Source organism: Electrona antarctica (genome assembly GCF_951216825.1).
Source record: "Electrona antarctica genome assembly, chromosome: 18".
Lineage (NCBI taxonomy): Eukaryota > Metazoa > Chordata > Actinopteri > Myctophiformes > Myctophidae > Electrona > Electrona antarctica.
Genome location: NC_136799.1, coordinates 23,086,045 through 23,099,526, shown reverse-complemented (window position 1 = coordinate 23,099,526; position 13,482 = coordinate 23,086,045). Strand labels below are relative to the sequence as shown.

The 13,482-nt window shown below is 44.2% G+C and overlaps 1 protein-coding gene across 1 annotated transcript in view; it reads right to left on the bottom strand.

Moving 5' to 3' along the window:
* stard9 (StAR-related lipid transfer (START) domain containing 9) overlaps positions 1-13,482 on the bottom strand; it is a 52,068-nt gene that overhangs the window by 3,852 nt on the left and 34,734 nt on the right. Inside the window, exons 22-30 of the mRNA XM_079527457.1 lie at positions 6,285-13,280; positions 5,815-6,030; positions 5,203-5,386; positions 3,984-4,130; positions 3,132-3,231; positions 2,549-2,721; positions 1,619-1,683; positions 1,263-1,465; positions 720-799 (exon numbers count right to left, since the gene is read on the bottom strand). Coding sequence (XP_079383583.1) covers positions 720-799; positions 1,263-1,465; positions 1,619-1,683; positions 2,549-2,721; positions 3,132-3,231; positions 3,984-4,130; positions 5,203-5,386; positions 5,815-6,030; positions 6,285-13,280 — 8,164 coding nt within the window. The remainder of the gene's footprint in view (positions 1-719; positions 800-1,262; positions 1,466-1,618; positions 1,684-2,548; positions 2,722-3,131; positions 3,232-3,983; positions 4,131-5,202; positions 5,387-5,814; positions 6,031-6,284; positions 13,281-13,482) is intronic.

Sequence of the window (13,482 nt, the reverse complement as noted above, 5' to 3'; positions counted from 1 at the left end):
GGGGAGGAGGTACATGCATGCATACAACTTAACATTGGAGAGTGTGCCCTCTGCTTGGCCAAGAGGCAATTGTACACTCTGTCTCAGCTTTCCTCTGTCTCAATATGATTCAATTACGGTAAGGAGAGCTGCACTTAACCACCTAAACATATACCATGCAGTACTGTATGCTACATTGTAAAAAAATAGACAATCAACAAGCTCACAATGCGTCATGGTGCGATGCATTTTTGCTAAATGTTCAGTGTCCTGTAAGTCCATATGGTACAGTGTCCTGTAAATCCATATGGGCTGGGCTTCTTCGGAAGCATGACACTTAAATAAAGAATCAATCAAAAATCATGTTCATCTATATATTTTCACCGAATTTTTGCCTATTGTTGCCAAATGTTCTTCTATCTTCATGCCCAAAACCAGGACATTAGTGTTCATGTGGTTAAAAGTTAAAAGTTAACAACAGATATTTTTTTTGCCACACTGAGGACTTGCTGTAAAATAGGTATCGATTACAAAAGCACTACAAAATTCATGCTGACAACGTACTTCCTGGTTTCATGCCAGACTATAAAGAAACTCTTTTATTGCAGTGTGACCTTGCCACTTGATGTCATTCAGCGGAAGCTCACTGAACCACAGACACAATGACTGACGGGCTGCCTGTAATTATGTGTTTGGTGCTGGGGGATGATTGTTGTGGGACTGCACTGTGCGGTACTGACCTGCTTGGACTCGACGCTGATGCAGCAGAAATCCCGCGGCTGGCTGAGGTGACAGACAGACGGGTCTGTCAATAGGTAGACTGAACAAGGACACAGAGAGAGGCAGACAGGCAGAGAGTGGAAGAGTTAGACAGGCAGACAGAATAGAATAGAAGCAAAACATATAAAAAAAAAAAAGGAGCATTAAACAGAATATAGAATAAAATTGAAAACAAAATAGAGGACGTTGTTAGTTGGAAAATTGCCTTTGGCATCACTTTAAGGTCAGTTACGTCAAGAATGATGTATTAAACTATAGAGAAACGACAAAAAAGCATACTGCACAAGAATAATACACATATGAGACGTGCATTGGGGGGTTGGCAAAATTAGATTAGGCCATATTCATATATAGCATGTGGCATTGAAACTGTGAGTATGTTGAGGTGCTATTCACCAATGATAAATGAGAGTCTATAGATAGGTATGGTTCAGTAAGAGAATGCCGTCCTTTAAGTGCTGGCAGACTGCCTGCCAGCCACCCAGACAGGTGTGTTAGCTCACCCAGCTGAGTGCTGTCATCTAGTGGTCGGGTCCAGGCAGAGCGTATGGACTGGTGGTACAGGTTGGCCTTGGATGGCTGTCGGACCATATTCCACAGGCTGGCCAAGGGTCTGCTCAGCTCCCCGGCCCCCAGGAAGCCATGGACAGACGGGCTGGAAGAGGGCTTATAGTAAGCCTGGATACCTCGCTCTGTACCCTGGTACCTGTGGTAAACACACAGAAGGAGACGTATATGTAACAGGTTCAATTCGTACTGAAGACCTGTGCCGAATGTCATCTCCTTGCACACAAAAACGGTATATTCGGCGAGTAACCATGGTATGAAATAACTCAAGCTTTAAGTAGAATGCACTCACCTCCAGCCAGCAGAGCTCCTGCCCATGATCAGGTTGGCCATGTCTCCAGCAGCAGCTAGTCGCACCTGTGTGGACACAAGAGCTTGCTTTTATCCCTCATCTATTATTCATGTTATGAAATAAATGAGTGAGTGAGAATAATTATGATGATGTGGTGTGGATAATAATGACCCATATTACGGCTTCACTATGTGTGTATTGTCAGAAAAGTTTACTTCAAGTATAAATAAGAGAAAAAAAGAGTATAAATAGCACGAACCCTAGTCAACCTACTACAGAGTAAATGTTCAGACTCATTTAACTAAACATTTTCTGCTTGTACCTGTATGAATGACAAATTAATACAGTGGAAATAATACAATGTACTGCTTCAAAGAAACTAGGATACCAGGCAAACATCAAACATAGCATCTGTTACAATCCTGGATTACACCACGGTTTACATAAGCAAGCAGTTCCATTCTTTCTTTCTTTTTCTTTTTTTAAGATTTATTTCAGATTTATTTCAGACTATACTGTATTAAATTGTCAATGTACTGCTGGGTTGAAAGAATACATTGTGTAAAGCTGCTTATACTGCAGTGTTATGTTTGAGGAGAACAGTTAATCTCATAGATTATATAAGATTTTAATTAAATAATAGATTTTTTGGGGAAAGATTTTAAACCTTTTCTCAAAATGTTTCAAAATGTTTGCGAGACTACTATAAAATAGGGTTTATCAGACTAATCAATTTAGTAAATTATAAAAAGAATCTATTAGATACATTTTTCAGGTTGGCTCGTTGATATACACAAAATAAAACAAATGATATAAAAAATAGTTTGATTAATTGAAGTCACTGATAGAATATGTGATTATATAGAATAATCACTAACAAATACCCTACTGTAGTGTACAAGCTTCTCTTCAGTTCTCATTTGTTTTTACCTCTGCCAGAGCTCGTCCCAGAAGAGTGGAGGTGATGTCCTGATAGGCTGTCGATACGGACGAGGAGGAGGAGCCGAACGAGGCGGTGCGCTGGCGTAGGCAGTTGGGGGACAACGGTGATGAGGTCATCTGGGGCTCAAACCCTCCTGCGGCGGGAGGCTCCAGGCGGACATCTGCAGTAGATCAAACACACAGATAGCATAAATTCACTGCAGAGAGAGGCTGCACGAAAGCGCAGAGCTTTAATTCATGAGGAGAATTTACTTCAAAACAGGGCTGCTCTCTTGCAAACAGAGCAGTACAGACAAAAACCCATTTTGGTTGTTATAGACATTTAGACAAATATTTCTCAGGCTAGTCGTTACACTATAAAGTGCATATGGCTTAACTAACCACTGTTTAGACACGTCAACAGAAATTCATATACTATATAAAGCCATTTCCACAATCAAGCAGACAAATTGCAGTGCTTTACAGCACAGGACATCATAAAACATGTGACTGAGGTTTGTGTACCGCCGTCTAGTGACTAGACGGCGGTACACAAACCTCAGTCACACGCTGACTAGACTCTAGTCATTACCGTGGGCAGACAGCCAGGCTCTCTGGGTCCTCACACTCTGAGGGCCACATATTGGGGGACGCGTCTTGACCTTCAGCACTTCATCCTGGAAGCTGGCGGTCTGAACGAAAACAGCAGAGTCCCATGCAGTTCAAAGACACACTCTCATCCAGGAAGTGGTTATAAGGTGATGTGATGTCCTCCATACGTTTGGTATTAATTATGTACAGTATATTGAATAAACACATTTCCATCACTCAAAAATCTTTTTTAATATAATCCTCTCTTCAAAATGTAAATAGTATCCCAAGCGGCACACTTTACTACCTATTTCGATGGAAATAAGCACATTAGCACAAAAACCCAACCCCCATTGAGGGCTTATGGTAGGGGAAATAGCCAATAATGCACTTTTGCACAAAATAACACCTGGACCTCTTTGGTGGGGACATAACGACTAGAAATAAAGGTAAGAAAGCCTTCTAGTATGGAATTCTCCTTTAATACTTTTTGATTAGTAAATATTAATAAAACCCACAGACACGACCCTATTTTTGAGCATGTCACTCTCACTATAGACGAAAAGTTTTGAAAATAGCAAAAAATAGCTGATTTACAACCTCAAAATGTATCTCATCAGATGTATCTCATCAGTGTTGTTAACTTGACTAACATTAATTTATGAAAAGAACATAACACAACAATACAAGGTTTCTGCCCATCAATATATTAATTATAAACAAAACAAAAACAACCTCACTTAACTTAGAGGATGCGATTATCCACAGCACATTACAATACCCATGAGGGCATACCTTTTTCTGCAATATACATATTGAACTATAAATGTTTTCATGTGTAACATCTTCCTACCTGTCCGTTCAGTGTGGGCCCAATGCTGTCTTGTAGCTGAGTAGTGTTGCCACTGTTGTAGCCTGAGGTAGGTCCAGAAGACAGGCTGAGGCTGGAGCCAGTGCACAGGGTGCTGTTACTCACCCTGGTTCCATAACGTGGGTCGTCCTACATCACACAGGAGAGGGAAACGGCACAATAACTTCTACGGTAATAGGAGAACAAATCACTACAATATTAGATTGAGCCGTGGAGGAAACTCATTAGACTTGTCAGGTATTGAAAGCCTTCTCTATAAATTATCCTGAGGCGGCATGTGGCACCAAGCAATTACAACAGGCTGCAGTATATCTAGTTCTGGGCAAAGGATCTCCAGTATGGTACTACAAATACCTTAAAGGGGCTGTGAGTGATATTTTTTGTTGCAAATATATTAATTAGTTACAAAGTTTAAGCTCTGTATTCCGATTTCAATCATTGTTATAGTGTTTGTTAATTAACATTTCCACATCTCTTTAGCTCTTTAGTAAACAGTAAAAAAAGGTTTTTAATGTATCAGCTTCAAATTTAAAGTTTTGTAGTTGCAATTCTTTCTGCTTCTTCTATCCATCAATTCCATTAATCCTGTATCCTGGACGAGTTCTCTCTCCTGGTTGTATAAAATAGGTGCCAATCTGAAAATAAAATGTCTGTTTTCTGAAGAACATTTTATGCGTTATTTCAGATAGGTCAGTACCATAGGTCAGTACAGAGACAGGAAACCAAGGGCAGACAGAGAGGAGACAGAAAAATAGTCTGTACACTGGATCATCCTCCCATGTATATTTATGATATTACCACCAAGGTGACATTTCAAGCATCTGGCTCTTCCTCAGTCTGAGTTCCTTGTCTGAGGAAGAGCTAGACCTTTGGTGGTAATATATTAAATAAATGGTGGTAATATAATACATTTATTTTATTATTTTTGCATGTGAGCATGATCCAGTGTTCTTCTGTCCAGCACCTAGTATTTTATCATTGTGGATGTGCGATTGTGCGTGCCTTTGTAAACGTTTTGCAGAGAGGACAGACACGCGCGACAAGATGGGGGTCAGATTCGAACCCAGGTCCCTGGTCCCCGCACTCACAAGGAGCATATGGCCCATCAGGCAATGTCTTGTCTAAAATGAAACCATGTTATAACTCATCAGATTATCAGCATGACAATGAAGTGTGCTGCTGTGATCCAGGATGCAGTCACCTTGACAACCTGTGACAGAGCCTGTTGCTGAAGCCTTCTCTTCTCCTGCTCTGTCCTCTCTCGGAGCCGTTCCCGCGCCTTGGCAATCTCCGTCCTGGCCTCCTCTCGGGCGCGGCCGTAGTCGCGCAAGAGCTGCTCAATCTCAGATGGGTAAAGGCCTTCTCCCCTGGGAGGGTTTTGGGTTCTGAAAATATAGAAGAACACTTCAGTGAGATTTGATCAGGGTTCGATTTGCTGGGGGAGATCCATACCTTTGCTGCTCTGGTCATTCCTTTGTACTGTCGAACATGTAGACTGTCTGATACATTTTATTTATGTTTGATAATATCAACATTTTATTACAAATTTATGTTAACCACATTAATACTGGCTCCCATATTTTGGACAATTTGTGAAACATTTTCCAAAACAGCGCAAACAGAAAATCTGCAAGCTCACAACGTGTTGCGACACATTGTGGGCTTGAAAAGGGGCATTCATTTACACTTTACAGTATATAGACACTTAATTCATCCTCAAGGGGTATACTCAGCTACATAATAACACAAATAAGGATAATAATATTAATAAAAATAGGAAAGACTTAGTGTCCTGGCCTGTAGAGTATATTACCTGGTGCAGTCGACCACCTCTTGTCGGGGCTGCAGCAGATAGTCCCTACGGTGGCTAGGCATAGCCAAGGCCCTGGAGGTGGAACAAGTGGCCTCCTGAGGAGGAGGGGGAGGAGGGGAGGGAGGGAGCTTGCTGGGGCTCAGGCTACGAGCTCTCTGAAAATCCTGGATACGCTCCTCCCTTTCCTGCCTCAAGCCCTCAATACTCCTCCTGTGCCTGAGAGGAAAGGGGCAGAAAGCAGAAGAAAGAGAAATAAACAAGTTAATCATCACCTTATTGCATTCACACACTTCTACATACTTTATAATTATAAGCGCAGATAGAGTGGTATGTGTTTTCAGGACCATTCACATTTTGGCATTAGTTGGGCTTTTAAGATTTTGTACTTGCTTAATTTGTATGTAAATCTGTTATTTTTCAAACACGTCCTTATATAACAGTCAAACGTGGAAGGTAGATTTCATCTTTACCTGTCATAGAGCAGCTGTTTGGTAGGAACAGCGCCATCTTGCTCCAGCTGCCCGTGCCTGGCCCCGACAGAGAGCATCTTCAGCAACGTGTCTGTCTCTCCCAGGCCATAATGCATCTTGGCCTCAGTCAGTTCAATAGTCAATGGTGGAGGGTTCATGTTCAGATGAACCGTAGCCATCACCTGCTCCCTCTCCTGTCTCAGCCTCTCTATCTCCCTCGTCTTCCTCTCCCTCCGCGCCGCCAACTCTGCATTTGAACCGTAACTTTCCAGCACAACCCAGTCTTGACAGTTTCTCCTCTTGTCGCGGCCATTGTCATGGTAACTGGACTGTCGTTCCTGCTGCTGCCGACTGATGCCTGACCAGTTGTTGAATTTATTGTGCATGGGAAGGTCCTCGGGGACCCAATGGGGATCAGGTTGTCGGGAGGGACTGGTCACGATGGGTTGAATATTGACGAGGATATCTGTATTGCACTCACTGGGAGAAACAGACGCTATGTCATCCTCTTGACCCTTGGCAGTCTTCTCGCTGAGAGGGGAAGGGTCATTACAGTAGTCTATGGAACCATCTGTCACTCCGAGTTGGTCTGAGTCCATCATTTGTGTTCTACAGTGTTGAGAATTTTCCTGTTTTGATCTTCCTTCGTGTTTGCACACATCAGCATTCCTGAATTTAGGAGAGGCCTGATTATGCATAGTTATTTCATTAGTAGGACTGCTCCATTGAGGACTTTGCCATTTGGTACAGTTTGGGCTGGTAGCCTTCTCTTTTCGAGTGATGTTTTTCCTATCCTTATCCATTGATCTATCCAATGATGAAACAAGGATTTTGTCTGATCCCCTGGGACTTGAAAAACTAATTTCACTCATATTCTCGAGTGATAAAGATTCCTTTGATTTAACGGAGGTGTTATTGCATGATGTCCTGGACATTTCATCAGTGACAGAAGCAGAGGTGGTTGGTGATTGTCTACTGGAGTGAAGGCAATGTGCAGACATTGGGCATTGGTTTTCATCTGGCATCTTAGATGTTTGATGTTTTTGATGACATGGCGTAGATTGTGTGCCTCTTGGCTTTGTGCATGTCCGTGCTCCGAAAGTGAGAATGGGAGATGACGCTCGGTCTGTGAATTTAGCCTGTTGCTTGAAGCCATTCAATTGTTTCTGGCAGCTACTTTTTGATGATCTGCCTGTATTTTCAGACACTCCAACACTTCTGGGAGACAGCGTCTTAGCTGTGCTCTGTTTTGAGATTCTGGAACAAGCTGATCTTATACGCTTCTGACCTTCAGCTACAGTCTCTGGGGAGTTTATTTCATGATGTATGCTTTCTGATTGTATACCAGTTCTTTCTGTTACAGGAGAGGTGTTCATCATCAGGTTCCTCCTTTCACTTGTCTCAGCTTCAAACTTCTCCATTTTGAGCAAGTCCCCCACTTGGGAGATACTGAGCACTTCAGAACCAATAACTTTGACAATTACATTGATCTCATGCGATCTGGACATTTCACTGCATGTTGTTTGATGTTTGAGAGTAATTTCCTTCTCAACAGGTGTTGAGGACAATTCTGTCTGGATGCCAATATCTACAGCTGTTTGGCTTGAACAATCTGTCTTGGTCCAGTCTTTAGAATAGCTGTAGGAGAGACTGACGTTCGAGATGTTAGCATTCCTTCTTGGGCTGGATTTGAGCCCCTCCCCTGTCCTCATCCCCTGGACGTCCCCCAGCAGGTCTGAAGTGCTGTGAATGAGCTGGGAGAGGTGAGCGGACATGTTCTCCAAACTGGCCCACGTGGGAGAATCTTTAATGTCCTCCATTGTCTTCCTTGTTGTGGGTACATGAGTGCTGCTCCTTTGGTGGCGTTCCTTTCTTTTTGGATCACTGTCAACCACAGTACTTTTCAGGGCGCACTGAAGGCCACGTTCAGTCTGAGTGCCATGTTCACATGTTGTTCTGCTGCGAGCCTGGGTCTTAATTGCTCGTGACTCCTGCTCAGAGGAGTAAACCAACATGATCTCGTCCACCTGACCAGAGCTATGGCCTCCAGGAGCATCACTACTTGAAGAATCGCTGTGCATTGTTAGGTTAGCCAGGTGACCGTCAATACCAGAGGACTGGTGACACGGTGTATGGTGAGATGTGGGAGTCACTCTGTCTTTGTAATCCTCAATGCTGCTGAGAGTGCTAGAGAGCCCCTTGTTGTTGGCATAAGTGCTGAGGTGGGAGTTGAAAGGCGAGTTATGGCTGTTTAAAATGTCGACACTACAGCATCTTGTTATGTGCTTTTCAGCACAGTTCAACAGTGGAGATTTGCAGGTTAGGTCGGCTGCACTCCCAAAAGCTGGGCTCCTGTAACACCTTTGACTCGTTTCACTATCTTGCCACTGGTGAACATAGGGGTTAATATCGCTCGAGGCAAAATGCATTGGGGAGTCCCGAGGCTTTAGCGAATGTTGTGGTTCACCGTCTTTTGCGCAAGATAATATTATCTCTCTATTTAGCCTTTTCTGTGTTGTTTGAGATGGTAATGTGTAACGTTTGGGACTCTGCTGTTTAGAACCTCCAGCTTGACTCACATTTCCATGTGGCGTTTCAATAGAACAAGCCTCCCTCGTGGAGTTTACCTCGGACTTCAAGGTGGAAACTTCTTGTTTGCCACAACTCTGAGTTCTGGGCTTAATTTGTGTTGATGAGGGCCTGCTACGGTGTACCCTGGACGACATATTATCTTCTTCCTCTGATGACGACTTCACTATTGAGTCAGAGGAGGAGCCAAGGTGTTCCTGAGCCTGAGATCTTCTGAACCGTTTCGATTTTCCACTTCTAGGCTTAACAATAGAATGACACTGTTTACCAACATGGGTCATTGTGTTTCCTTCTCTAGGCATGTGATTGGCACTCCCATCAGCTATATTTGTCTTGCCATTTCCTTGATGTATTTTGGATATACGAGACGTAGAGTTTCCTGTTCCTTTTGGTGTTGCTGATAAAATCACAGGACTTTGCGTCAGGGTTTTGCATGTTATTGTGCCACCTTCATTTTTGATCACATCACTTCCTTTGGTATTGTTCTGCATATAGCTGTCAACAATGTGCTGTGCACTGAGCCACGTTTCCATGTGGCTTTTATTGTTATAATTCATATTAACCACACAGGTCTCTGCCACGTTGTTCGAGTGGGGTTGTGAACCCCTAGGTGGACACTGTGATATCATAGGTTGTTTGTCTCTTGTTTTTATTCCTGTATCATCGATGCTGTGATCAGCCAGATGCCTACAAGCAACAGTACGATTCTCAACATTGACAGTTCTTTGGCTGTCTGGGCACTCGTCAGGAATGGTTTGCTGAAATCCTCCGTTCAACAAGGATTTTACAGCAACAGGCACATGAATGCCATCTTGGGAATGTAGTCCAATCATCCTTGCTGAATTCAGTTTATATGTATCCTCAACCCAAGCTGCCAATTCCAGGCTAACATCCATTGTATGGGTACTATTCATATTATATTCTGTGTTAACCATGGAGGATGATGTGTTTGCTAGGCTTTTGTGAGGTTGTGGGGTATCAGGTTTCATTGCTGGGCCAGTCAAACAGGCCTGGCAATCAGACTGTTTAGAGCAAACACCATGATGTCTAAAAGTAGGATGAGAGAGCAACAGAGAGTCACCTTTGTCTTCAGGCTTTCCCTGAAAAACAACGCACTGATTGGGTGAAAGGGAATCATTTTCTGAGCAGCCTCTAATAGTTTGGAACGAGGGGCTGTCAGAGAACTCACACTGCGCTTGGTTGTTTGGTGTCAGATTTAATTTGATCGTTCGGCACTCAGCAGACGAGGACAGGGAAATGGAATGATTATTCACTGGCTCTTCTGACGTGCTTTTGGTGAAGCTGTGAGCATGCTCTTTATTGTGTGTGGTATCAGTGTGCATGGGCAACTTGCCAGCACCCTTGCAGATTAGCATATCTGACATCGTGTTGTCGCTTTGGTCTAGTGAGTTTTCACTTGGAACCTCTCCCTGCTCCACAGAAGGACATCTTTCAAAGTCCATCCGTTTCTGTTCACTTGTCTCATTTCTCAGTGGCCCATCTCTCCCTCTCACTTCACTGTTATGGCCAACATCAAATGTAGAGGCAGTGTTTTGTTGCATGTTGGAAGACAGGGCACCCAGGCTTTGTCTCCTGCTCTCACTGATGCCGCCTGTGTCCATCGATGACATTTTCAAGTGCTCGTTCACCACTTCAGAGATCTTGAGGTCTATGGCATTACAGATAGCACCCCACTGGCACGTGTTTGTTCTACCATGTTTTCTCTGGTTTTCTTTGGGAGAGTTCCCAGCCTGCATTTCTACAAACCTTTTCGCCCCTTTTACATCACCCTTTTCACATTCTTTGCTCTCGCTGACACAGACACCTTCCTGAGAGCTTACATAAGCGCTTTTATGAGCACATTTAGACTGGTCAGTTATGTTACAGGGCAGTTTGAGCGTCTCACAGATGCAGTCATACATTGGTAATGACACTGCAACCGCATCTTCTCGTTTGAAGCTGACATCGGTGCTGTTTGAGTCATATGTAGAGCTATCAGTTTCCAGTTCAGATTGTTTGCCATTTACATCACTGGTGTAATTATTGCCATCGGGTCCAATAAATCCTGTGCTGTTCATTGGTTTGGAGCAGAATGTTACAGACTCCCCACTGTTGCTTCTTTTTGGAATTTTCAAGCTACCCATGAAAGCATCCTGTTGGTCTTTGTTCCTCTTTCTGGAATTTTTACAGGCGGATTTAATATGTTCCTGCTCTGTGTGTATGCTGTCCTGCCTGGGGCCTTTGGTGTCAAGCCCCTGCATTGTTTTGTCACTTCTAGGTGACACATCTTTGGTGCCGTTGGCCCAACAGAGTTTGTCCTGTATATTTTCTGAGTGGCCAAATTCATTGCATAGTGCAGCATCTTCACCGTTATGCTGGAAGGCACTTCTAATGTCAGACATGTCACTAGATATTTCACTCTTGTTAGAATTTGAAGCCATAAAGGCTTCTGATTCATAACCGGTGTTGCAAATACCAATAGCAGAGGAATTAGTCACATGCAGCACATCTGTGAAGGACTGATGTAATTGCATTGGCTCCGGTACTGCAGGTGTGGTATGCCGAGTCTCACAGTCAACGTACGTCACATAAACACTTCCGTCTGAGGGAAACTTGGACAGAAAGCCTATACATGCGTCGCTGCTGCTTCGTTCATCCATAGACGTCTCACTCATATTTTCTGATTGCATCTCATGGCGGTCTGCACTACACTCTAAGCCATCCTGTGTCATTTCCGCCGTCGCTCTAGTGATTGCATCCTCTGGTTGTGATGATAGCACCTTGGAGTCTTGGAGAGCCAGTGTGTCTGACATGTCACCTGACACCTGAGCGCTCTGCTCCTCCACCGTTATATTTACAGCCTCGGTGCTGCTGGATGTAGAGCTGTAGCTTCTAGATATGGGTTGACACTCTGACAGATCTATGCTGCTGGGACTAGGACTGTTGCAGCTCACTGTTGCTCTGGACACCATTCTCTTCTGGAGAAGAACATCCCTCTGAATCCTGGGGCTGTCCGCTGCATCCGTGGAGGACCATGCATCAGTGAGAACCAGTTCCTGAACACTACAGCTGCTGAGAGAGCGAGGGCTACTTGTCGATATGGTCTGAGTGCTTCCTAATTCTTCATCCGCTTTAGACATCACTGCATCTCTCCCTCCGAAATCCGGTGCTTTATGACAGGTTTGCTCGCTTGTTCCTGTTTCAGCTTCCCCACTCACCCGTGTTCTGGAGCAGGCATGTTGGCTCCAGTATGCCTCTGCAGGGAACTCGTGGGTTTTCTGATTGTCGTTCCTCACTGAAACAGGACTGATTTCAGGTATCCTGCTCTGCCCTACAGAGAAACATAAGGAATCCCTCACTACTGAGTATGTGGGCACCAGTGTCCGACTCGGTGTCTCTACTGTTGAGTGTTTCGAACAGAATTCTGTTCCCAAGGAGTCTTTGGACATGTGGCTGGCTTCGCTCTCCCCCTCACTCTGTGCTTCCTCCTCGTGTCTCAGTTGCACTGTCAGGGCTGTGGCATAGGCAGAGGACAGGGAGTCCAGGGACAAGAGGCTGTCGCCATCAGAGGAACCGTCATCCCTTTCTTGTTCATCTTCCTCGTCGTCTTCGTACCACCCAACAAACCCCTGCTGCTTCTCCACCCACCTGATGGTCTTGCTCATCAGGGCTTCTGTACTGTGCCACCGCCGGTTCCTTCCATCACGAGAGAAAGTACACTGACTGAGTTCCTCGCAAGAGGCGCTCGTATTTAGTGAGCTTTTGTTTCGGTTCATTTTTGTGTCTTTTAGGTTCCTGTTTCTGGCTTGCCTCCAGTGAAATTTGCTCGTTATCTTCACTGAAGGTTTGGAGCCTTGTTCTCCGCTTACACCTGATGGGGGTTTTCTAAACACTCTGGACAGGGCTATCTTTAACCCAGGAGCGACGGAACGCGAGAAAACCTTCTTGATTGTTTCAAGTCCTTTGATACCTCCTTGGGATGGAGTCCTGACATTCTTATCAGCAACACTCTGACAAATTGATGTGTCTTTATCTGGAGGTGCCTTTATGTTCTTGTTGCTGATTGGCTGTAAGGCACGTCTGTATGGGGCCTTAAGACTAACTGATTGACTCTGGTTTGTCTTGAAGGTCAGGCCTCTATTCGGAAGCAGAGGTTTTCTCTCTGGTCTTTCCCGGCAGGGTTGAGCAGGGGGCTCCTCCTTGGCGTCTGTCTGTTTGAGGTTCACAATGGATGCTGCGTGGCTCCTGAGACCCTGACTGTGCCCAGAGGAGACGGTACTGGAGCGACTTCTGGTCCTCTCTTGTGGAAGACACTCATCAGAAACCCACTTCCTGCTCCCGCTGATATCAGAACTTGTCAAGAAATCCGAAGTCAGCTCAGTAGATTTGTTTCTCTTCAGGAAATGGCTGTTGGGAACAGTTAAGAAAAACTGTAGTAAGTGATTTTAAAAAGCAATGTCATGAACAATTCACTCAACATTGAGACATTTATGAGACATTGATGTTGAGAATGATTATGTTTATATGGACTGCTTCCCACTGTGGCCACCCTCCTTAAAATGTGACATAATAAAAGGTATATATGAATAGCTATCAGTGTAACTTGATA